This window comes from Piliocolobus tephrosceles, chromosome 5, assembly GCF_002776525.5.
Source record: "Piliocolobus tephrosceles isolate RC106 chromosome 5, ASM277652v3, whole genome shotgun sequence".
Taxonomy (NCBI): domain Eukaryota; kingdom Metazoa; phylum Chordata; class Mammalia; order Primates; family Cercopithecidae; genus Piliocolobus; species Piliocolobus tephrosceles.
Window position 1 is genome coordinate 28,106,894 of NC_045438.1, and position 27,592 is coordinate 28,134,485.

Here is a 27,592-nt window from a genome sequence, read left to right on the forward strand (position 1 = left end):
ATAGACAAGATTATTTCTTCTTTTACAGTTGATGAACTAATGCTAGAGAAATTAAATAACTTGCTTATGTTATAAAGCAGTAGAGGTCTTATCCATGATTCAAATGCTGGTTTTGTTTAAATAGGCGTTTGATGAGCTATTTCGTAGTATCCTTGCACACAAGATTGAAAATATGAGCCAGATGTTAGCCAGCTGATAGGATGATGGGCATATACGTTGCTAAAAATGTGTGACCCAGAGTACGCTCTAGTGATATCTCCAATGATGAGGCATAAGCTTTGTATTTGACCTTGTTTTGTTCAAAATATCTGTAAATGCTTTGGATGAGATCTATCAAATATTCAGATAACATAAAGCTGAAAGTATTATCTAATGTGTTGGATGGTGGGAAAAGATCCTGACAGATGAAACTATGAATTACAATTAACAAGATGAGATTAATAGAAAAGATTTGAACTCAGGTAAGCTCACTTGTTTGTTCATTCCTGTGGCATCTGTTAATTATGTTTCTAATATACAGGTCTATGGCCTATGATAGGTACTAGGAATATGAAGACTGCATGGGTCTTGCCCTCTAGAGCTTATTTTCTAGTTTAGGGGAAAGAACAGAGGAAATGACACGTATTAGCAATTCATGTGAAGTAAGAGTCCTTACTTGATTGCAGATTCACTAGGTGCCAACACAGGGCATTGCTACTTGTGTAAGATCCAAATCAAGGGAGGAAGTACATTTAATATATTTGCAAATCACAGCTAGAGACTTATATTTGAAGGAAACCCTGAGTAAGATTGCTAAATGTTTAGCTTGAAACAAAGATTTAGGAGGTAATAATATTCTTAGATATTTGAGGACCTTCCCTAGGAAAAGGGAATTAGACTTAATTTTCATCACTTCAGAAGGCAGAACTTGGATCACTGAAAATTAGAATGCAACAAATTTTTATTCACTGTAAGGAAAACCTTCACAGCTTATGCGAGATGAAAAAAAAGCTGTCTTATAAGAATTCATGCCTTTAATGATATCTCAAGGAAAGCATAGAAGGCATTCCTGTATGGCAAGAAGGTTAAGTAATTTCTCACCTTAGGCCCGAGATACTATAATATTAATGTTATATTCATTTGATTTTGTAGAAGGAATATATACCAACAGTTTTCCAGTGTGCAAAAAAAAAACTTAACAAATCTAATATATTCTGATGTATTATTGAAGAGATACTAGCACATACCACTCTTGAGAATATAATTAAACTTCTCATTAGGCATCCAAAATATAGAAATTTTCCCTAAAGACTAATTTTTATATAAGAAAAAATGTTATGTACACTATTTCAAAGCAGACAGGAAAGTCACATGAAAAGGGTATGTCAAAAAAGTTTCAAAAAGAGGCTCCTGATTTATGTGTTGTGTGTTTGTGGACCTAACCAGGACATTTGATTCAATTAACCAAGTTTAGTATGTCGGCAACCCTGTGAAAGACTGACAAGATTGTCCAGAGAAGATTACAATATTTGCTTTCTCTGTTGAAGAAATTATGTAGACTTACAGGTATAAGAGAAACAAAATCATATTTTTGAATCTCTGTCTTTTTAGTAATGGTTATTGGCTTTAAGGATTTTAATTGAGTTACTAATGTTATATTTAGGTTACATAAAATAATTCATTATGCAATTATTTTACTGCAAAAGTAAAATGCTGAAAATTATTGTTGGAGGTCCTATGTATTTTTGGCACATTCATCTCTATAACTATAAAATATGTTCTTAAAACACTCCCCAGTTAACACTTATTCGTCAGCATGACCCCTTGCTGAATGACTTGAAGTTAGAATTCATAGATAATTATTTTATCTTGGAGCCATTATCTCTCTTAATGCTACTGTTAAATATGGAATGGCTCTTTTATTGCTAAAAACTGGTGGTTCCTTTGGATGGTTGAGTAAAAGAGGATTATGGCACTTAAATCAGTGGCAAAATATGACAAATCATTTTGCTCTGCTAACCACTTTTCTGCAATGACACTTGAAATTTGGGCTTTTTCATCTGAAAAAGACTGACCAGTTTCATCTATACTTCCTGAAACATGCATTCATTCATTCAGCCATTCAAAGATAGTCATCGAATGCCTCCCATGTTTGATGCACTAAAAGGAGCATTTAAGCCAGTTTTAGGGCATCAGGGAATGTGTCTCAGAGAAACTGACATTTAAAATGAGAGCTGAAATGAATAGGTGCTAGCCCGATACGCACTCTAGAGCTAAGGATTTGCAAATGAAAAGTCCCAGCAATGATAAAGAGTATCCGCATAATTTGAGAATTTCAGATGGCCCCATGTGGCTATGGCATTATATGCAAAGAAAGCCGTGGTTACAGCTACATATAGAGGGGTAAGCGCTGTGGTGGTGAAGGCATAGGGGGGCGGGGTGGCAGATAATGAAGCTCTTCCTTGCCATGCTAATGACTTGTTATTCATCCTGACTGCATTTGGGAACTAGTGTAGCTTTTCAAGCAAGAGAAGGGCATGGTCTGATATGTTCATAGGATGATCACTCTGATTGCAGTGTGGAGAAATCACCAGATAAGAAAAATATGGAGACAGGATCTTTAGCTAAGAGGCTATTCCAATAATCCAAGTAAAATATGACAGTGGCCAGATGAAAACAGTAGCAACAAGAAAGTCAAGAAACAGAGAGTAATAGACTCGTGGAACTGATGATCTGATGGATACCTCGGATAAGAGAGGCCTCTAGGTTGCCGACCTTGGCAATTGAGTGGATGACAGTGACCTCAGATGAAATGAGAAATACAGGAGTATTCGCAGGTTTAGCAAGAGATGAACTTAATTGTGGTCATTTCAAATTTAGGGCACTTCTGTGTTATACAATATTTACTCAAGAAGCAATTAGAAGTGGAAGTCTGGAACCCATCAGAGATATCCAGGCTGAATACATAAAATACAGAGTTTTGGGCACACCGTTAACTGAAGTCATAGTAATGGATGAAATCACCAAGGTAAATATGGAGGAGAAAAAAGAGATGAGGATCAAAGTTAGAATTAAGGGCATCAATTATATTAAACAGAAAGGGAAGGAAGAGTCCATAAAAGAGAATTAGAGTAGCCATAGAAGTGGGAGAAACATCAACTGGCTTACTCTTAAAGAAACCATGGGGGCTGGGTGCCATGGCTCACGAGGTCAAGAGATTGAGATGATCCTGGCCAACACGGTGAAACCCCATCTTTATTAAAAATACAAAAATTAGCCTGGGCGTGGTGACACACACCTGTAATCCCAGCTACTTGGGAGGCTGAGGCAGGAGAATCGCTTGAACCCGGGAGGCAGAGGCTGCAATGAGCCAAGATCATACCACTGCACTCTAGCCTGGCAACAGAGTGAGACTCCATCTCAAAAAAGAAAAAGAAAAAGAAAAAGAAACCATGGGAAGAGAAAATTTCAAAGAAAGAGTATCCAGAAATATCAGTGGCTACAGAAAACGCACATATCATGAGGCCTGATGATTCTAAGTTTTGCTTTAGCAACAAAGATCTTAGGGGTCATCCTGGTATTATGTTTAATGGTGAAACCAGAAGCCTGTTTAAAGGGTGAATGGGAGATGAAGAAGTAGAGACCAGGAATGTAAACAATGTCTTTTAAAAAGCTTATCAAAAATAGGATAGACATTGCTGAGCAATTTGAGGCCTCACAGATTTTTTTTTTTTTAAGACAGGAAAGACTTGACCAGTTTCAAATATTAATGGGAATGAGCCTGCAAAGGAGGGAATGAAGATGCTGGAGAAAATGGGGAGGCAGGAGGCAAGGAAACCAATTTAGGAGTAGAGTAGCTTCAGACAAAGGACAGAAACAAATGTCAAACGGATGGAAAATAATGTGGCAAGACATTGAATTGTTTGCCAGGAAACCAAGAGAGCATCCAAATTAGATTGGATTATTATGATAGATAATAGATAATTATTTTATCTTGGAGACGTTATCTTTCATAATGCTATTGTTAAATACAGAATAGCTCTTTTATTGCTAAAAAATGGTGGTTCCTTTGGATGGTTGAATAAAAGAGGATTATGGCACTTAAATCAATGGCAAAATATGACAAATGATTTTGCTCTGCTAACCACTTTTCTGCAATGACACTTGAAATTAGAGCTTTCTTATCTCTTAAAATAGGGAGCCATCATTGACTGAGGGTGAGGTATAGAAGTAGAGGATTTGAGATTTGCTGGGCACTTTGTGAGGCTGAGACAGGTGGATCACCTGAGGTCAGGAGTTCGAGAACAGCCTGGCCAACATGGTGAAACCCCATCCCTACTGAAAATACAAAAATTAGCCGGGCATGGTGGCATGTGCCTGTAGTCCCAGCTACTCGGGAGGGTGAGGCAGGAGAATCCCTTTACTCAGGAGGCAGAGGTTGCAGTGAGCCAAGATCATGCCATTGGACTCCAGCCTGGGTGACAGAGCTCTGTCTCAAAAGAAAAACAAACAAACAAACAAAAATGACAAGGTTTGTACCTTGTCATATTGGAAAAACCGGATTCGTTTCACATTGTTATAAAATCTGTAAATGTCACAATATACTTTCAAATATAACACGAAAAATGTAAAAACTAAATGATCTAAAATTCACTGTGGCAATGTCATAGTTTCACTGCAAGAAATAGCATAAACTCTCAGAAAGAGTTAGCAGAAGTTCTAAGCAAAAATTAATTCCATGGCAATATCTGTGGTGGAAATGACGTCAGCTATTGTTTGTTGTGAATTACCACACATTCCATACCAACAATTGTCTGGCCATTAGACGACACACGAAACATTCTTCAAGAAGAATAAATACATTCTTCTTGATTGATTAAATGAAGCAGAGCCCAGTCTATAGGATATCATCCAAGTTCAGTATAGAGCCTGCAGGCAGCTTTGTGGCTCCAGCTGAGATTATCAGGAAGCCAGTTCACTAACATGTCCATCTAGTTTGTTACTGACTTATTTGTTTCTCAACTTCTCTTTCGATATTGTTTATAAGATGTAAGTCACTATTCTGACCAGTCCAAATCCTGTCTTATAAAATCCAGCTAAAATCCAATTCCAAATTCCCTTCTTCCTTTTTCTCAACTCTCAGATGCAAGGATCACATTCCCACAAAACAACATTCAATGTTGCATTCTTGCTGCCATGTTTATTTTTTGGCAGGTGGTTTTTTTAAATTATTATTTTCCCAAAGCTTACATAAATTTCTAGAAGGTAGGATGTTCTGTCATTGACTGTTTCAGTTCATTCCATGTAGCTCTTCCTAAGTTCTTATTGCATAATTGATTATTGCATTAAATATAATTCTGCTTCATGAAAATTTTAATTTGAAGCTATTTACACACTATTCTGAAGCTATTCTCATTTCCTTGTGGAAACGAGTTAAAGGATATCACTCCAATGTCTCTTATTATGCAAGCATAAAAAAGAAGATATTGATCTGAGATTGCTGGTTTTAGATTGACTCCTCTGTATTTATGAAGAACCACCTACATCTATGCTTTCCACTTTGAGGTGGTTTCAGAAAGCCCACTAGTGGGCATGTACCAAGGCCACAGTATTTGTAGCACCTTTTTCTAACCTCTCAGAGAGCTAAAATCTGGGATATGAAGAAACATAAATGCCTAGAAGAAATAATAAATTTTAGAGACTCTTGAAGTCTATTCCCCAATTTGGAGTAGGAGAAACATTTACATAGCGATTGATTCAGGGAAAAGAGAATAGAAACTCTTATTGTCAGTGTAGCTATAATAGCTAGGTATTAGCTTCTCAAATAAAAGAGCTTCTTTAAAAATATTTATATCAAAGACTGAGTTCTCTGTCAGTGATAAAATGTGTGTGTGTGTGTATGTGTGTGTATGTGTGTGTGTGTGTGTGTGTAAGAAAGTATATGTGTTCATAGACACACATTCATAGCTAGGGACTGTATGATAAATTACATCCTAACTCTCACTAAATGAAAAACAAACTTCTTTCCTTTACAGAATTGTCAGCATCACACTGCTGGTGACTTCTGTGAACGATGTGCTCTTGGATACTATGGAATTGTAAAGGGATTGCCAAATGACTGTCAGCAGTGTGCCTGCCCTCTGATTTCTTCCAGTAACAAGTAAGATTGAGAAATATAACCACATTTCCCAATCAGAAATGCCATCTGTCTAGCACATGGTCTGTCTATGATTTGGCTATTTTTTCCATGTAGATAAAAATCTCAATTTAAGATAGAGATATTTTTAATAATATAAAAACATGACAAAAGTGAGTATATAATACTCTATGGTTCATTTTTCCTTTGAAACTCTGCCCCAAGTAAATAATACTTATTACTTAAAATGTAAATACCAATATTAATGTAAGATATGTTTATAAAACAAATTATATATATATATATACACACACACACATACACAAATATGCATGGTTTCATAAATATACCTGTCTAATGTTTACTTATACCTCTGCCCATAATATCAGCTATGAAGGATTGTTCGGGTGCATATTATATAATTTTTGTGGCTGTTTCCATTTATTTTATGTGTTTGATTCAAGATTTGGAAATAATTATCAAGAAAACAGTTGAAAAATTGTACAATTCAAGCAGGTGACTTATTGTTATGCTCCAAAAAAAAAAGGAAACTCCCGAAATCACAACCTCCTTTTTCTTAAGATGGTCTGAGCTTGGTACCATGGAAACACAGCCCTAACAAGAAACAAAAGCTGGAATATCTTCTTTCAGTGCTGTCTGAAGATTCTGCACTGGTTTATATATTGATGAAAACCGTAGGTGTTTTCATTTACCTTTTTGCCCAGACTACCTGCACTTTCTGTTAAGTGATTTATAGACTTCAGTAAGGCAGGGCAGATTTACTCTAAGAATTTTCTTTTGAAAATAATGTATGGCAGTTTGTTCAGAATTAGAATTCTGGACACTCTATCTTGAGTGTTAAAGAGCCACAGAGCACTTCAGACAACGTGATCTTTGCACCTGTGCCTACTCACTTTCTTCTTCATCTTCGGCTTTGTATGCATTCTGAAAACATTTCCTGTAAATCATCTCCTTTTCCTCTGAAAGCTCCTCTTTTTTGTTGGCTGGAATCACAAGCCTTTTACAGGGTGTCAAATGTAAATTTTTAGGTAAGCTGGATATTGAAGAGGATAATATGCATGGTCTTATTGTTCAGCCAGGGACCAAGTAGTAGGTGTATGAAAAATAACATTATTTTTGTCTTTCTTTCCCTAATTTCTCCTTGATGCCCAGATTTAAACAGCATAATGCTATGTATTTAATTGTTTTAAAAAGTAAGCCATTTGGATTAGAAAAATGTAATAACTAATTGATAATTCCCTGGTGATTACACTATAATAAAAGCTACAGGAGATATACAAGAGAAGCATGCCATTTTTTGGAGGAACTCACTGTAAAACCTGTGTTAAGGGTGTCAACTTAAATGTAAAGAGAATTCAAAGGCACAAAACACCACACTTAATACCGGAAGCTTCAGGAACATATGAAAAGAAATTGTAGCATGTATAATGGATCTTAAATAATTAATTTAAAGATTTTCACTGGTGGGAATAGTAGGAAATTAAATGGACAAATGCTTAGAAAATACAAGGGATGTGCAAAACCTAATAAGTAACAGAATTTGGAACATGGAGTTCAGACACAATTTCATAATCGCAGATGAAAATGAATGGGAGAATAAAGTCCATATTGTAGAAAACCCTAAATACCAGTCTAAGAAATAGTTATTTAATTTTCTATGTAATAAGGAAACACTAGAAGTTTTTATTTTGGAAAAAAAGGTTAATATGATTATAGCCACATTTTAGGAAAACTATTATAATAGATTTGAGTATAATGAATTGAAACAGGCAAATGAGAAAAGCATAGAGACCAATTAAAAGGCTAGTATACTCGCATGGGCAAAAGATAATTAGAACCAGAAGTAGGTAATAGTAACAAGAATGGAGACAAAGGAATGAATGTGAGAAAACTGTTTAATACAGCTCTACAGATTTGAAAACTAATTAGATGTGAGGGGTGAGGGTCCGGGCAGGAGTTGAAGACTGAGGTTTTCAGGCAGGTTGCCCCCGAAAATGATGGTGCCATTAACTGAAATAGAGAAACCAGGAGAGAGCTGTTAGAGAAGAAAGATAATTTATGTTTCAAATAGGTTCAGATTGATAGAACATATCTGTCTGAATGGAAATATGCAAATAGCTGCAAGAAATGGAAATCTGAAAATTGCAGGAGCAGATGAAGGAAAAGATATGTTAATAAGTGAATTAAAGTTGGATAAGATTTCCCAGGCTAATGTTATCCAAAGCTAGTATATAGAAAGAAGGAAAGACAGGACTTCATGTTGGGAAAGAAGAAAAAGGAGAGCCAAGGCAGGAGCAGTCAGAAGAGAGGGAACCCGGGCGGCACTGCCATTGACACCAAGGGAGAGAAGAGCAATGAACAGCATCAGTTGCTGCTTTCACAAGGGAGACCCGGTGAATATGGTGGCAACTGACTATTGTAATTGAGCAAATAAATGGGCTTGCTGCCTGAAGCACATAGAAGCCAATAACGTTGGCACTGACTTTGGGGAAAAGAAAAGCTTTATTGCAAAATTAGTCAGCAAGGAGACAAGAGTCAGGTTCAAATCTGTCTCCCTAATTTGGGATATGAGGAAAGTTTCAAGGGATCAGAAGGCAAGGCAAAGGATTTAGAAATGCTGGCTTGGCAAAGTCTGATTGGAGGGCTTCAAATTTGATCACTTACAATAAGGTATATCGAGGCAGATTTTAGCCCTAGATCTTCTGAGCCAATGAACCCCTCGTTTCTGAAGGAGTGCCAATGTTCAGGTTTTGATTTTGTCCCTGTCTTGTTGGTTCAAGGGGAGGAATAGTTGGTTCCTGGTGTTGTTAGAGGTCACAGTTTTTCTATTGAACATGCCTAGGCTACACGACTTGCAGTTTTTGGCTCTGTTATACCTAAAAGGTAACCTGACATTTTGTTATCAACAGGGTAGGCCCAGTTTTGGTTGGTCCTGTGGTTACACTATAAGAGTCATTGATGAATTTTGACCATCAATAATGAAAGCAGAATTTTAATTTACAGTTTTAAGAAATTTCAAGAATAAAATGGTAGAATACTACCCTGATTGGTTAGCAGGATCAATAAGAGTGTGTTTTCATTTTTGTTTCATTGTTGTTTTATGTGATTTGTATAATTTGAGTAAATTTTTATACAAAAGACACTGAATCAAAATATCAAATTAAAATGGCAAGTTCAGTGATTTTCAAACTTTATTGATTGCAACCACTGTAAGAAACACTTTTTTATATCATAAGCCAGAAACCCACAAAAACTTGTGTGCATAGATATCTAAATAGATGTATTATATACCATGCTGTTTATTTAATTTTGTTATTTTACATTTTTAGAAAAAAATTTCAGCCAAAACCTACTAAATGGAGTTCATGAGTCACTAATATCACCATCTAAAGCTTGGGACATATTAGGCTAATTAACAAAGTGAAGACCTATAAATGGTGAGAAGAGAATAATTAAAATGTGAAGCAAAGAAACCAGCCAGGGCAAAGAAAAGAGGCACTTCTCCTCAAGACATAAAAACAGATTCTGAGGAATAGATGAAGGAGGCTGAGATATCTCAATTTATGACTTCGATCTGTGCAGTCAGTGAGAAATATGGAGGCATGATGAGTGATTACTGACTCATTTCCACGGCATTAGTTCAAGTCCTCATTATCTCTTAGCAAAACAAATATGGTAGAAATTTAACTCTTATAACAGAGTGGCAGTGCTCACACACCCTTAGAAGTTTCCAGTGCCTTCCCAAGGAAAGATCAGACTCTTTGAGCATTAGAAACCCTTTGTAATCTGATTACCTTTCCAGGCTCCCTGCCCTCAACACCATTCTATATAATGCCAAGTTTGGCGTTTCTTGCACTTACCTAGACATCGTTAGCAGTCTGCTCTTGCTATTCCCTGAGACAATCCCTGTAAAATCTAATTTATTTTTCAAGACATTTTTCAAACCCTACCTCTGCCACAAAACCTATCCATAGCACAGCGTGTATTTTGTACATTTTGTATACAACTAACACATTTTACTATACAGAATTATTTCAATTATTCTTTCAGAAGATGAACATTTACTAAGCATGTACTTCATCCCAACACTATGAAGAGATAAAAGATATGTTTCCTGTCCTATATGTGTACATATCTGTCTCTCACACGAAATTGTAAATTCCATGAAAGTAAACATAATATTTTATTTATTTATTTATTCAATAAAAAGTTAATGAGGGCCCAACCCAATGCTAGGCATGACTCTTCATACTGGGAATATATAAGTGAACAAAACAGCCCATGTTTCCTAGCCTTCTGGAGCTTATATTTTTTATAAGAGAGTAAGATAAAGAAGTAGATATATAATGTAATGTCAGGTAATGACAAGTACTACCAGGAGAAATAAAGGAGCCTCAATGAACTTAGAGTGACTAAGGTATGATTTTAGATAAGGTGGTCAATGATCTTCACAAACAGATGAGACTTGTGCAGAAATGTGAATGGTGTGAGTCATGTGAATACCTGCAGGAAGAACAGTCCCCTCAGAGAAAAAAGTCACTGCACTGGCCCAGACACAGGCCCATGCTTGGCAGACAACAGGAGGCTAGGGTGGTTGGAACAGAGTGAATGAGAAGAGGGTGCTAGGAGATGAAGTCAGCAAAGCTCTGATGAATATCTAAATGTCCTGAAGGCTAAAAATCTTCCAGTGGCAAGAGGTGTCTTGGTACAGGATAATCCAGTGGTGTTATTGATGGAAGCACCAACAGCATTTGCAGATAGGAGATAAGTGGAGTGTGACAGAGGAGACACGGTTGACACCATGGTTTTTGGCAAAGCAAATGGAAACATGGAGTGGCCGTTGACTGGGATGGGGAAAATTGGGAAAGATCTGGTGTATTTTTGGATGGGGAGAAACTTACTTTAAATCTGTGAAGGTAGGCACAATATTTAGATCCCTTAGGACTAAGTGAGATCATTTAGAGGAGAGAGAAGAAGGGAGCAGAAATCAGAAAACTGAATTGTGAAGCACGTTAAGAGATCAAGGACGTGCCACAGATCCAACAAAGGAAACTGAAAAGGAACAACCAGTGAACTGGGATAAAAACCAGAAGGAAATGATTTCCAGAAACCCATTTATCTCTGCAGTGTCCATAGGAGATGACACAGAGAGCAGACTCTGTAAGTGTTTAAAATTCAGTTGAGGGGAGTTTGGAATTAGCAGCCATAGGGAAACGTAAAAGATGGTCACCATGAGAAAAGCCCAAGGATTTCTGAGTAGCCCTGCAGACGAAATGAGAATTGAGAGCAGTTAGGGAGTTGTGAACAGAAAGAATAAACTCAAGCTTCAGGTGAGATGGAATCCCTACTCCCTCCAGAAGACCTTTTATGAGATATAAGGAAACAGTGCAATCCACCATAATATCATAATTTGAAAAAAAAATCAACTATTCAAGAATTACTACATTCCTATATAGTAAACACTTTATTAATTATTTATTTATTGACATTTCATTATTTTACTATAAAGAAATGTAACTTAATTATATTGGCTCTTTAGAGTTTCACTGGAAATGTCTAAAATCTGTATAAGAGAGTGTATGTGTGTGTGCACGTGTGCGTGAGTGTGCATGCGCAGATGCACTCAGTATCAGGCTTTAAATGAATGAGCTAAAAACTTGGCAGAGGGTGTCAATTATAAGTTTATTTTTTGTGAATGCAAAAATAAATTTTTTGGATAATAAGTTTGTGAGTAGTAGATCAATTTGTTCACAAATTTTGCAAAAGTTAGAGCCTATTACTCATTCATGTACTATTGATGTAATGCATTAGAAGACATTAACATTAGGTCCTAATAGCACCTGACCAAAAGGAGCTGTGGGCCTGGCCTGTTATTGCGTGTTCAGCATCAACTGATTTAGTGAAGCAGCGAAAAGAAAAGTGGTGTGTGCAGCATTATTGTTCTGCCACAGATACATGTTTTTAATTTCCAAGTTTCCAATGCATCACTCAGTTTTATCTAATGGGAATGCAGCTGAGAGAAGTTTGTAACAACCCAAAACTACACGCTAATATAGTTTAGTTTTCAAGTCTTGTGGAGTATTTTTTTTTTTTTTTTTTTTTTTATAGAGTAAGATCATCAGAAATCCTGGAGCAAGACAGACTGGCTGTGGTCTACCAGCATTGTAGTAAAAACATTGGGGAAGTTATATAAGACCTAATTATTAGAAAATACCATAAAATAGTCATTTTCATAGAAAAAGCTTTCCCTTTTTTCCTCACACTAAATCACATTACTTTGTGTTCAAAGTAAAATGTAGTTTGAAATCTGGATGTAAATTAGAAAAGATATTCTTTTATTCCAAGTGAAACATTTATTCACACTTCATGTCTTGAAGCACCAGTGGCCATTTGGGCTGAGTTTTCAAGAAAAAAAAATTATATAGATTTTATGCTTTTTTTTTAACCTAAAAGATAATACGTAATAGCTATTCTACTATCGGACAATGTGCATAAATTCTAGTCAGATTTTTCTTTTGATTAGTGAACAATAGGACAATTTTGCTGGACGTTTAGTATATTCATGGCTGTCACATCATTGTTAAATTCCAGAATATTAACATGCCTTGTGTGATGCATTTTTAATCCATCATTTAAACCAAACAGTATGTATTTGTTTACTCTTATTAATGGTTTTTCATTGTGATGTCCTACCATTAAATAAGAACTTCAGCTAATTATAAGGATGGCATTTATCACCACTTAAAAGTAGGTCCCAAAAACCTTGATAATGGATAGGAATAGTATTTTATAAAATAAATGGATTAAACTTTTTTTGCAATCCTTTTCTTTCTGATTCAGTTTCAGCCCCTCTTGTGTCACAGAAGGCCTTGATGACTACCGCTGCACTGCTTGTCCACGGGGATACGAAGGCCAGTACTGTGAAAGGTACCAACAGCCATGAAATGTACAGAGTAATGATGTGTAGGGATTATATGGTAAAAGGTCACAATAGGAAAATATTCATTATTTGAAGAACTTCAATATTTGCATAGTAGTTTAAATTATAATGCTTTCAAAACTACTTGTGTATCTTAGAATTTGTCCAAAGAAAGTTATTTCCACCATATGTTTAGACTTTCTCAAAGATTCCAAACTATTTCACAATTATCTAATTTATGCTTTAGTATATATACATAATTATATATATAAATATATAATTTTGTAAGAACAAATCAATTTTCAAAAGCTTAGCAGTAGTTACTACTAATAAAAAACTGGCTACCCTTTTCTTATTTTAATGCACTGGAAAATATTGTCTGGAAGTAACTGCATTCACATCATTGTTCTGAACACTGTGGCACTACACCAGCAAGTGTATACATAACTCAAAATATAAATAATATCAGGAAGTTTTAATTAGTACCCAGATAATAAAGTATTTGTTATTCAATTTTTCTTTTCAATAGGCAGTACCCAGATAATAAAGTGTTTGTTATTCAATTTTTCTTTTCAATAGGCAAACAATATGATTTAAATGTTTTCTCTTACCATATTGCTTATGAAATCTCATGATGCATGTATACAGCTGTTAAATTGAATTCTGAATGTAATCCAAATGGTAAATTAAGGAATACAGTTTACTGTCTAGACAAACTCACTGTCTAGAAAGGTTGCAATTAATATCTTCCAGATACATATTTTCTGTAAGATCAGTATCCTGGATATTCAAATTTGTCACCACCATTTTTAGTACATTTTAGGTATTATCTCTAATATAACAGAGAGTTACTAATGTTAACTACTAACATTATACACACATGATAATTCTAGCATAATTGCTAGCAGTATAAAAGTTTTATAAAGATCCATAGACTTTGCTCAGTTCCAACAGTTTAGCTACATTCCATTTTCCTCATCTGTTATCTCAGGAATCATGGATAGGCCACCTACTTTACACTAATATTATGACAATAAGTGTGTAAAGGACACTGTTGATGCCCTGCCTAGGCACCTTCACTGAAGCCTTCTCTCCAACAGAAGAGGAAGAAAGGCCTGAGTGCTTACCCCACCTTCCTGCAGTGGCCCATGGCTAACCAGCATGAGAGTACAAAAGTCCAGCTCTTTGGCGCCTAAGTGGAACAAGTTTTGAGATCTTATTTTATGCTCCAGAGCATTCCATGGAGTCAGGCTAAGACTGGGACATCACCTGAAATCACACCCTTAGAGTTTTTCTTTTCCATGCCCTGCTTCGCCCATTCCTTTGCTAGATTCTACGAAGAACACTTAAATAAGTTTCTTTGCAAATATAAACTAATACTAATTATCAGCACCCACTTAAGAGTCTTGTTTTATATAGCAAGCAACAGCTGTATTCATCATGGCAATAAGTAACTAAATAATTAGGCTTAACTTTTATAAATCCCAATGCAATTTTTATACATTTGTAAAATATATTTCTAAATAAATCCGTATGTGGTAACTCTAAACACAATATCCAAAATTTGCATACATATAAAACAGTGGATTCATAATTTCCATGCCAACAGAAGTTAGCAGCAATTAAATAACTCACAGCAACACCAAATCTAAAAATATTTCCATTTGTTCTGAAGATATGTACATCATTTGGATATAGATATAGGTGATACAAGTACATACTTGTTAATATCCACCAGTGCGCTTTGGTATTTATGGTTAGACTAATACTTATTTCTTGCAGTAGGATAGTCACCAGTAGGATAGTGACTAAAAGCATTGCTGGGCACCAAAAGGATTATATACACTAATTCATGAAAAAAAATTTATAATGTAGCTACATTTATACACTGTAGTTACATTTTCTACAAAAGCATGTGTATAGAAAAGGCTAGAAGGGGACACTAAAATAACAATTATAGTGTTAAAGCAGAATGATTCCAGAAAATTTATTTTTTAATATCCAGGAGTATTTAATCAATAAAAGCTGTCGTTTGTATAGCATATAGATTAGCAGGGCCATATAGTATCAAATGTGAGTGACTTAAATTGTTTTTCCTGTCCTCAAATGTTGTTATAGCTTTGCACTCATCATCTCTAACATATAAATGATCAGGTTATATGTCTCTGAAAAATTGCTTTATTCAGCTATATTAAACCAAAGTTCTTGGTTAAATTTTTATTGTAACCTTCCAAATAAATGTGTTCCAGTGCTGAGAGCTTCTTAAATCATTTAAATCATCTTTTGACCTGCCCAGACTGATCAGGTTAGGTCAAAAACTGCTTAAATTTCTTGAGTATCCCTATAATATAGAAACCTCTCCCCATACTTTATTTTCAATACTCTTGTAATAAACTCTTTGAACATTTAATCAATCTGAATCTGCTTGGAATACAATTATTTTACCTGTAAATGTTAAGAAGTCATTCAAGTAGACTTACTTAAATGCTATTTTCAGTATTTGTAATCTTTCATTGAAAAGAAAATAATCAAAAACATAAATGTATAAAAGTCTAATGTCACAAATCGTTTTCTTCATGTTTTGCCTTTTCTAACCAGCACAGGATGAATTAACTTTCACAGTCAGCCATGCAGATTTCACAGTCTCAGGCAGCTAAAGATGGTCTATGATTATCTTGCCAGTATTTATAGCTGTTGGCTCCAGTCCCCTACTGTCTCTCAACTTCCTCACATACTTGCCTGTTCAACAAAAATTCTAACTGTTGGTTATATTTACACTGACCATATATATAACTTGTTGTCCAATCTGAGACACTATATTAAAAACAGGAAGTGTTTTTCGCAATTAAGCCAAAACAACAGGTAGTATGAAATTGTCCTGGGCAAACCACAATGTATGGCCCTGCTAGCATTGTGTAAAGTTACCAAACTTCCAGTGTCATAACCCCGAGTGAAATACACTTAGGTGAATGGATGCATAGGTAGGTGGAAGAGTCAATTAATGGACTGCATTTAGGGTTCATCCAGTTGGATTCTCTTTCTAATTTTCCAAATCAGTGTTATATATTTTGTTTGCATATCATTAACCCACTTCCACAGATACACATGAAAAATCCATCTTGAGGAAGATGTGGTAAAAAGAAAAGATGAATAAAATTAAACAGAAAATCTGAGTAGCCTATTGCCACTTAACTTGCCTCTTTTGCCTCATTAGTAAAATTAATGCATTGTATTATTTGGTTATTTTGAGCTCTGAAATTCATGAGTGTAGGAAAGCCCAGAAGTCAATATAGAATTGTATTCATCTCTAATTGTAGAAGAGAACTTAACAAAAAAGTTTATGATCTAGAGCAGTGACAGACAAACTATGGTCCACAGGCCAAATTTGGCCTATTTCTGATTCTGTATGGCACTCAATTAAGAACTGTTGTTACAGGTCAGCATTTACAATCAATTTGATGACAGCAGGCACTAAATTATAACCCAAATGAAGGATAATTTCAAACCTCAGGAAGAATCCAATTCTTCTCATTAGTAGCCTGATATTACAAAGTAATTTGACTTATTATTATTATCATTATTACGTTTTCAATTCTGTCAACAACAGCAGCAGAATGCTTTAGAATTTTATTTCTTTTTCACGGCATCATCTTGATTTTCCCTATGTCCTGCAAAGTCTACTATTTACTATCTGGCCCTTTACAGGAAAAGTTAACTGACTTATGGACTCTTGCTATCAGTTTTGCTTCATCAAAACAAAAGACCACTGCACAGAACAATGTGGAGACATGACTTGCTATTAACCTCTTTTGCTTTGTCACTGTTTCAATTCAGGTGTGCCCCTGGCTATACTGGCAGTCCAAGCAGCCCTGGAGGCTCCTGCCAAGAATGTGAGTGTGATCCCTATGGCTCACTGCCTGTGCCCTGTGACCCTGTCACAGGAATCTGCACGTGCCGACCCGGAGCCACGGGAAGGAAGTGTGACGGCTGCAAGCATTGGCACGCGCGCGAGGGCTGGGAGTGTGTTTGTACGTATACTAACTTCGCTGGTAGTTTTGGAGGCCTTCATTCCATTTCTGTCTCATTTCCAGTGAGAAAGACTGACTCCCTCCACCTGCCTTTTTTTTTTTTTTCCAATAGCTAATTCTACTCTTCATTCTTTCTGACACTATCTATCCACCTTCTGCTGTTCACCTGCTGATTTCGTGTCCATCCTGCTGAGCCAAAAACAGCTGGGAAAATCCTCAGTGTGCTTTACTCAGTTCATTGAAAGACCTACAGTGAAGCTCCTGGAGGCATTTTATTTGATTTGTCCATCTCAGGGTTTCCAGTTTCGCCTCAAGTTGGTATTGCCTTTGTGACAGATTCAAGATCTGAGTATATTAAAAATTTTAGAATCCTCCTGAATTTGTAATCGACTGAACAGATACTTTAAGCCTTGAATGACAACTGACGTTTCTTTTCCCAGCTTTTATGAAAATCCTTGGGGATACTGCTTCATAATTTTCTCTTGAACTACAAAACCCATAAGCAGTAACAATGAAGTCAAGTATTTTTACTCATGTACAATAAGTGGAGAGTAGTTTGCTCTCTTGCTGTCTCTCTTTTTTCTTACTGATTCTGGATTTAGTAGTGCCATATTGAAAGTACATTGAAATCAGTAGCTAAATATAATTCCTAGATCTTGCATACATTCAAATCGAAAATAGGTTATTTATAAATTTAAGGAAGGAGTGCTGTTCTATAGTATTCTTTTCTTAAGGAATTTATTTTAGCACTTTTTCTTTCAACATTTACCTATTTTACTGATGTTTGTGCATGTCAACATTTCTTGTTTTAGCATGTTGTTTGTGTCTAAATTGTAATAATATCTTAAATAGAAGAATTTTTGTTTATGTTCTAGTTTTATAACCATTAACCTCAGAAGCTAAGGCTGTATTAAAAAATACACGAAAAAGTTAAGACTGGGTGTTATTTGGGAAAATAGATTTTAAAATCATTTTTTCTTTGTATTTTAACCATCTTTAATGAAAGTGTATTACACTGAAAATAAATGTGAAGGTAGGTGAGAGGGGATCATCATCACCTCTCTGACATTTGACATTTGACATTTGATGTCAAATACATCAAAATGTATTTGACAGTACATTTATATTGTCATATTTAGTTGTTAGTATATCCACACTCATTCTTCCCAAGTATAATGATATATTTTAATGATAATTAAAGAAGTAGACTACCAAAGTATTTTGTAATATTGCTTTCAAGTTAAATAAATTATTAACATGCACATAATTAACTAGATAATATATAGATATTCTTAATGTAAACATGAAACAGTCCTTGAATTATTAATCATCACTTTTATTAATTATCCAGAAGCAAACTTAAAATGAAAAGATCATATTAATGTTAAGCACAAAAATTAAACAATAGCACATTAAAATCTGGGGAAGATAATATAATGGGATTATTTTGGGAACATTTCTTTTAAAGAGAACTGGCATTCTGCCCATCAACAACAATAGCTTTAAGTTTTCATTGTTATTGTTGATGATCAATACTTTTTGAACATTTTGAATACATTTATCATTAGAAATCTTAACTCATCTTTTCCTTGTCGCATATGCAGGTTTCTAATTTCCACTTGTCCCATGTGATATTAACTAAAGGGCCAATCCTCCAGCTACAAAGCTAAACCAGTTTTTTATTTTATTTTATTTTATTTTATTTTATTTTATTTTATTTTATTTATTTATTTATTTATTTATTTATTTATTTATTTATTTATGTATGTATTTATTTATTGAGACAGAGTCTTGCTCTGTCGCCCAGGCTGGAGTGTGGTGTTGTGATCTCGGCTCACTGCAAGCTCCGCCTCCCGTGTTCACGCCATTCTCCTGCCTCAGCCTCCCGAGTAGCTGGGACTACAGGCGCCCACCACCTCGCCCGGCTAGTTTTTTTTGTATTTTTTAGTGAAGACGGGGTTTCACCATGTTAGCCAGGATGGTCTCAATCTCCTGACCTCGTGATCCGCTCGCCTCGGCCTCGCAAAGTGCTGGGATTACAGGCGTGAGCCACCGTGTCTGGCCTAAACCAGTTTTATAATGCCTATTTGCTTTATTTTTGCCCCACGAGGAAATGTATTTGCAGGGGTTATACATGATATTTAATTCAGTTGCTAGAATGGAAGTGTTTATATTCTTTTGGAGGGTTAAATAATAGCAATTTTTCTTCCAGAAAAAAAAAAATATTAAATTATAGGATTGTTTTTGATATCTAGACCCCTTTTCTAAAGCACAATTAATTATCTTACAATTATGCTGTATAGATTTTCCAAATACTGCTCTTAAGCATTAGTGATTTCCACTTACTTCTAGGAATGTTTTCTCTTCACCTTTCATGAAGCTAACTCTAAGAATTGTTACACAGAGTATCTTTAGACTTTTCATGTTTTCTTTTCTTCTAAAATTTCTCCAATTATGGAAAAATGTGCCATGATTCTATGATCTTGGCCTTTCCCAGGATTCAGTTTCTACTTCCACTCCGAGTTTTGAAATGAGATAAAAGGAGACACAAGTGAGGATGTAATTCTGACTTATTCTCAATTCTCCTTTTAATATATTTCTATATCCTTAAGTTAAATTAGTGCGAGAGACCAAAAAATGAGTTCACCTGGTGTGTTTGATCTGCAGGGCCTGTTTTATGCGGTCATGGTGGACTTGTATAAGGCCTGGGGGTGAGAGTAAGGGAGGTAGCTTGGCTCAAGCAAGAGAATTTGGATGTAGTAAGAGAAATGTCTGCAGTGCTTGTTGTTAATATGGTACTGACTCCAGAAAATAAACTTTCTGCTATTACTTAGAATAAGTAAACAGTTTAGTAGCATGTATTGTACAAGAGTTAATTTTGCTCCCTTTAGTTACTTCTCTGGGAAATATAATTTAGACTGATCCACACCATAGATTTGTGTATTTCAAAAAAAAGAAAAAAAGAAAGAGAAATGCATGATAAATGACCTAAGCCTGATCATTGCATGATCTCAGGTAATTTGCATATTGGTGAAAGGAATCTATACACTCACTATAAATTTAGATTAGGCTCTTATTTCACAAAGGATATAAAATTCTGCTGAACAGATCAGGCAAAACAAAGCCAATGCAGGAACTGTGAAAGGACTTCCCTTGGACACCTTGGTCCCTAGAATACTTACAGCTTCCAGGGACAGTTGCCAGTGACCAGGCCTGGATTTTGCTGGATCCAAAATGGAATTTTTTGCAGCACACAGGCCTTTTATATGTGGATTTTAACTACTATCATGAAGAATTTATAAAAATAATCTATGTCCACATTAGGAACTATTTAGACATCACAGTCTCTCAAAGTTAGTGACCTAAATTCAGCCCCACCAAGCAGAGTCAGTTCCTGGGCATAACTAAGCAACGTATTCACCTTCAAATTCCAGACATTCTCTAAAGTCCCTTTTACCACACAGGGTTCATCATAATAGTAACTTTATTTAAAGGCTCACCTTGACTGAGAACTTGCCATTTTCCAGGCACTATATTAAGCATTTCACATGTGGTTCTTTTCATTCTTGTAACATTCCCGTTCCTTATCATCCCCACTGTGTGATAAGAACACTGAATTTAGGTAGGTTAAGTCATTTTCTCAGTGACTTTTCAGTAGATCTGTGATTTGAGCATGGGTCAGTCTTACAAATCTTATTTTCGTAACCTCTGTGCTGGCTACTGATAAACAGAGAAAGCAGATGTGGTTTAGCCAATATATTCAACAGTAATGAATTCAGCCCTTTATTCATTCACTGCTTCCATGTTTAGAGACCATCCTACCTCGATTAAAAATAAATATAAAATGAGGTAAAATTACAAAATGAGAAATTTTAAGTATATATAGCTCGACACTGACATTTATTTTCTGCTAACCTTTGAGACTCCTCTAAGATTTAAAACATTATGGCATTTATGATAGATTCTTTTTCATCAGAGATTGTCAAGTAGAGACTGTCTTCTATGCAGAAGAAGAGACACTAGCTGGGTGCCCAGATTAACTTCACAGCCTCTTTTTTTTCAAAAGGAATTATTTGGGACAGCTTTACAATGTTATGTATATTGGTGAGTTCTGAACAGATTATTTTATTAATTTCCCAAATTAAGATTTCTTCTTAATAAGTTAATACAAATCCATCCTCCTCTTTCAACTCTCATTCATAGTTCACATGTCATTTTATAAAATGAGAACAACTAACCTGCCTTCAAGAAACTTAAAAATGAACGAAGAAACCATTATTTGCTTAGCAGTAAAGTTTAGTATTTTGAAACACAAAACTTGGATTTGTTCATATCCTATTTTCTGTAAACTCATATAATTAACACAGAATAACTCATGTAATGTTTAAAATAGATTATGAGTGGCATAGTAAAATATATTACTCTCCTAGAGAACAGAAATTAAAATTAGTATCTGTTGGCAAGATATTACTTCATAAAAATTGCCTGAAATAACATTTTATAAATATCAAATTGATGTTGCCTATTTTTAATCACTGCATAGCGAGGTATTTGGGATATATCAGCTTTTATTATTTACAGTAACAATTTACTTAAATTCTAACATACATTTATTTAAAATAAAACATACACTTTGCTTGCCAATTTGTAAAAGTGATGACAAAGTATGTTTTCTACTTGCAGCCTGAGATTAACCTAGCTAAATGTGATAATTTACCTTTACTCTGTAAAACAGGCAACTTCCAACCACTTGGTGAAACCTGAAGTCTGAAGTTTTATCCTACTTTGATCTACAGAGATGTAATCAACACTGTTGTTTTTAATAGCCATTTGCCACCAAATATCACAATAAGGCAGAGACCATTATATATTATCACTAGAACACTATTGTACATTTATAATAAAAAATGATTAATAATGGCAATTATGGCTCCCTATACATGGGAGCAGAAACAAAATAAAATGTGGTTATCACTGTAATGAAAACAGCACTTTCTATTCTAAAAGATGATGATAAACATCAGTTGATCTCCAGATGCTGATTATTGATCTAACACTTTGCTTGTTGTACCTTCTAAATGTCATCCTCTCTCTGTTCCTCCTCACTGCTCAAGTAAGCTCTTATTTGGAAGGACAGTATGTATGATATAGTTTTCTGTAAGTCTAAGCTGTGACATGTTGTTCACATCCAGGTGTTAGGCAATCTATAAAACATTTTCTCTTCTCCTTGTCTGCACCTTCTACTCATTTGTTTTGTTAGTAAAAGATATTTGAGTTTCTTGTTGTCAACCTTAGCATTGGTCCAGGCTAACGGTGTTGGAATGGCAACTCTCACTGTGATTCTAGATGATTTTCCTAGTTGTTAGAGATCTGTCTCAGTGGTTTGTATATCATTGAGGAAGCCGTTCTGTTAGCTGATTAAGGAGTTGCGCATTTGACTTGTCGTATAGAGACAGCTGATGACTGTTGCCTTTGTTTTCAGCAAGTTTTATTTTAAGAGTAAAGTAAACTCTATTTTGATTGCAGTTTCCACTCTGGCAAGGCCCAGGAGGTTTTACTGACCTTAAAAGACAAAATAAAATCACATAATCTTAAAGTTGGAAGAAATAAGTAAACTAGTCTAGCCTTCTCTTTTTCTGTGACGTCCACAAAACAGACAGTGTCCTAATGCAAGGAAGCATGGCGTTATGAAATGGCTACAGAAGGTTTGAATCCTAGCTTGCAATTTGTGTGACATTATTTAATTTCCTAAACCTCATTTTCGTCATCTGTAAAATGGATGTAAAATACTACATGCATGTATGTTAAGTATCTAAGCATAATAGGTGCTCAATAAATTCTAGGCATTGTTATCATCATTGTTATTATGTAACCATTTTTTCCCCAAAGACCTGATGTTTTGTGCAACTCATCAGTTTCTGATGAAATATTTTCTTTATTTTAGGCTGACTTCCCATTTCCAGTTATTATCTCTAATTCTAGGCTCTTCAAGTCACTGAAAACCACTTTTATGGCCACCTTACATTCCTCCTGTCTTTAAGCCCTTCACATGCATTATTTATAGATTCATAAGCACCCTGGTTGTGGCTATTTTTCTCATCTGTAAAATGAGGATACGAATAGTACTTACCTCACAGAATTGCTGTAAATATTAAGTGAGATAATGATGGCAAAATATAATACATTGCCTGTCATGTAGTGACTGTTGTGTAGATAAACACTATTATCCCATTATTATTTATAGTACTTTCAAAGTTTCCAATAGTGTTTTGAACAGTTACACCATCTTTGAAACACATTGAACTTGTTTTCCTATGTATTATATATATAATTTGATTTAATATATATATAAAACACATATCATTATTTAATATACAAAAACATATATGTAAAACATATACATATAAAACACATATATCATAAAACATATATAAAAAACATAAATATCATTACTTGATACATCAGCAAATTCATCAGTCTCAACCGAAGTCTACAGCTTTCCTCTCTATTCAAAGAAATGACAGGTTAAAAGGCCTTCTTAATGACTCTGGAATCAAATATTTATTTTAGAAGATATTTATTTTAAAATAGAATAACTAAGTACATTTTAATGAGCCATAAATATATGCTAATGTAAAAGTTTCTTTTTGAAGTTGATAAGGGGAAGTGAGAAACATAAAATTCAGATCCAGGGAACCATCAATGGCATTCATCTAGAAGAGTTAATTTAAAATACATACATTAACACATAATTTTATCTTTTGTTAAAAACATGTCTTTATTCATTTTATTCCTATTTGATTAGAGCAGAGAATTTATGTATCTCTACCTAAAATTGGTTAATAGCTTTGGCCGTTTCAAAAATACTCAGTGTCCTCATTTTAGCTTCAGCTTCTTTGGTTTGGATGCAGTGTGTGATTTCTTTTGTGACCGTAAGCCAGTAGTTATTATGCATGGGGAATCCTGGTAGAAATGCAATATTTTGTAATAATTGCTAACAGAAAGATCTGTAATACTGGCTGCATGATTTGCCCCTTACATGTGCCCGGCTATAACAATCTGAATTTAGTACTGCGTTTGTTAATATTAGACACAAATTTATCCTGACACTTCTATAGGCAAAGCCTCAGAAACATTTAGTCATGTAAAATATAATCATGGTCTTGAAATATTTGCTTTTGCTCCTGTGCATTTTAGGCAGGATTTCACTTTGTAACCTTATTAGTATTGCTGAATTTGGAGAATGGTTTGGAAAGGTTCTTTGAGGTCCCGACTGTAAGATAGGTGTTAATTTACACTGAGCTGTTACTGCACTTTGTCAAAGAACAGTTGTTTACACAATGTGAATAGTCCATGTCTCTACATACTCTTCAGATCTTCCCTATTATAGTGAATTAAATTTGGTTTTAATTTGCATTCCATTTCCAATGTTTGTTGCCAGACACTTTGGACTTTTTGAGGGCAAATAAAAATAGCTTCTGGTGTAAGCAAAATATTTTGTGTCGGAATAAAATAGCAAACCATTAGGTAAAGGACACTTTTCCCCATGTGTTTACCTTATAACTTCACGAGCTAGACTTGTACAGAAGCTTTGAAAAAATCCCCATGGCTGTCATATTCATAAGTCTCTCTGACCCATTCAGACAGATATGTTAGTATATTACTTGGAGCATACTGTAAAACTTACCTTTCACTTATGGAAATGTGCTTGTACTTTGTCCCCCCAAAAGCAAATACAGAGGCCATAAGACATGGGATGATAATAGCCCTTTGGACACAGAAACATAAAACGGAATGTATGAGCCCTTGAAAGAGCAATTAAATACATTTTCATTTCAACAACTGAAGATGAGGAACCAAAACAGATGGGCAGGGTATAGAATAAATGAGAGAAAAATCAGTATTCATCATGCCTCTTGGCATTCTAGTACACCAATTTACTCCATAGCATGTTACAGTACATCAGCTCTAGTTCTGCAGTCCAGTCCCTGGTTTATTCTTGTATGAGGTAAAAAATTGAGAAAACTATAGGTACTTTCCCTGGCAATTTCTGGAACCATCTAGTAAGGAGTATCTAAACCATGCTATTATCAACAAACTGATCCAATTCCTTCTTGGAAATAGGTAGGTTATATATTATTAAATAAATTAAAGAATAATTTAGTGTTTGCTATCAAAGGCACACGCTGCCCTAAAAAGCGTGGTGAAAAATCTTATTATCATTATCAAGTATCTTTCAAGATCTTATAGGTGAAAAAAGAGCAAATTGCTTGCTTACGTCCTGGGAACATCTGCCCAAAATACATCTTCACTAGAGGTGAAATGGAACTTTTAAAACAATGATGAACTTGGACTCAGTGGGAAAAGAACCTTCCTATTTTTCATAATTCCTAATAAAATTGTAATTGTTACTAATGCTGTTTTTAGCCTATGAATTGCAGTTGAAAGTCTCTGATCTGAATCACATGTGCAAACCTTGAATAAGTGTATCCGTTATTGATTTTATCAGTTATACATTCCAAAAGTTTAGTAGCTTAAAACAACAAGGACATACACTCTCATGATTCTGAAGGTTGGCAATTTGGGCTGAGCTCAGTTGGACAGATCTTCCACTGTCATGCCTAGGGGCTCCCAGATGGCGTCAAGCCCAAGTTGGGGCCTCAACTGCCTTTTCCTCTCTCACGTTGCCTCCCTTCCCCAAGGAGGCTAACCTGGGATTGTTCTGAAGGCAGCAGGGGTCCAAGAGTGTGAAAGCAGAAACTGCAAAATTCAATATGCTCCTCTGCCACTTTCTGTCGGTCAGAGTATGCTGCAAAGCCAACCCAGATTCGAGGGGAAGGGAAGTAGATTTCACCTCTTAAATGGGAGGTGCAGCAAAGAAGTATTAACAATAACCTTTTTTTCTTTCTTTTTTTTGAGATGGAGTCTCACTCTACCACCCAGGCTGGAGTGCAGTGGCATGATCTAGGCTCACTGCAGCCGGATTCAAGTGATACCCCTCCCTCAGCCTCCCAAGTAGCTGGGACTACAGGCACATGCCACCATGCCTGGCTAATTTTTGTATTTTCAGTAGAGACAGGGTTTCACCATGCTGGCCCAGCTGGTCTCAAACTTCTGAACTCAAGTAATCTATCTGCCTGTGTCAAGCCTCCCAAATCCTGCTTGGATTACAGGCCTGAGCCACCACACCCAGCCAATAGTAACCATTTTTAATTCTCCCCAGAAATGAGCATCGCTTGATCTGTCAGTGATGGTGTTATTTCTTTCGTCCTAAAGTTTTGTACTGATTTTCTTCCCCTCCATCTCTCCATTACAACATCCGTTTCCTGAGTCAAAACTGAATTCCTTCAGGCAGGCATCTGAATAGTCATTCTTATTGATCGGACAATCTCTGCCTCTGCAATCACAAGATAGTTCTCTTTCTCTCTCTAAACCATAGTTTTTAATGTATTATCCTGTTCCTCACACATCTATGAGGTTTTCTATCTTCTTCTCACATTCAGAAGTTTTCTGTTCGGCCAACCCCAACCTCGCCCCTTTTCCTTCTTCCCCTCTCTCTTCTCTCCTAACATTCTACCTCTCTGATCTCACCATTTCACGTACTTGGGCACATGCCATGCTCAAACATTAACCCCTGCCATTCTCTTTGTCCAAAATGTTTTGATGCCCTTCCTTCACAAAAATACTAGCCCACAAATATTTATTGAATGTTAACTGTGTAAAACACCCTTTCCTAGGCACCATAACCAAGATGTTTAAGGTCTCTTCTTTAATGAGGGAGAAAGAATATATAAATAAATAAAGTAATAAGGTAGCTCAAACAGGTATGAGTGTTAAGAAAGCAAAGGAAATGCAGTAGTGACTGGCGCAGGGTATGGGGCAGGCGGTGGTGGGGAGTTGCAGGTAACAGTAATTTTAGAATCGTCAGGGACCTTCCCTCTGAAAAAGTGACAGTTGAACTCTTGACCTGAACACCCAGGAACCAGGTGAGAGAAGACCAAGGGAGAAGAATTCTAGGTAGAGAAGACAGGAAGCAAAAGGACCTCTTCCAAATCCTTACTCCTTTGAAGATTGAGCATCCCTGTAATTTATCACCTGGTTCAGTGGTTTTACCCTTTGGCTACATGGTTTTTCAAATACTGGAATATTTAAAAAATACAGTGCTCATGCCTGTAATCCCAGCACGCTGGGAAGCTGAGGTGGGAGGATCACTTGAGGTCAGGGATCTGACACCAGCCAGGGCAACACAGCAAGACCCCATCTCTACATAAAAAAAAAAAAAAAAAATAGCTGGATGTGGTGGCATATGCCTGTAGTCCCAGTCACTTGGGATGCTGAGGCAGGAGGATCACCTGAGCCCAGGACTTTGAGGCTGCAGTGAGTCATGATCACACCACTGTACTCCAGCATGGGTGGCAGAGCAAGACCCTGTCTCAGAAAAAAAAATAAAAATAGAAATACTGAAGCTTAGACCTTACCACAGACCCATCAAATCACATTCTGTGGTGG

General features: G+C 35.7%; 1 protein-coding gene across 1 annotated transcript in view; it reads left to right on the forward strand.

Moving 5' to 3' along the window:
• The window catches only part of LAMA2 (laminin subunit alpha 2), a 509,807-nt gene that overhangs the window by 328,292 nt on the left and 153,923 nt on the right, over window positions 1-27,592 (forward strand). Inside the window, exons 31-33 of the mRNA XM_026454995.1 lie at window positions 6,015-6,139; window positions 12,977-13,063; window positions 16,890-17,083. Coding sequence (XP_026310780.1) covers window positions 6,015-6,139; window positions 12,977-13,063; window positions 16,890-17,083 — 406 coding nt within the window. The remainder of the gene's footprint in view (window positions 1-6,014; window positions 6,140-12,976; window positions 13,064-16,889; window positions 17,084-27,592) is intronic.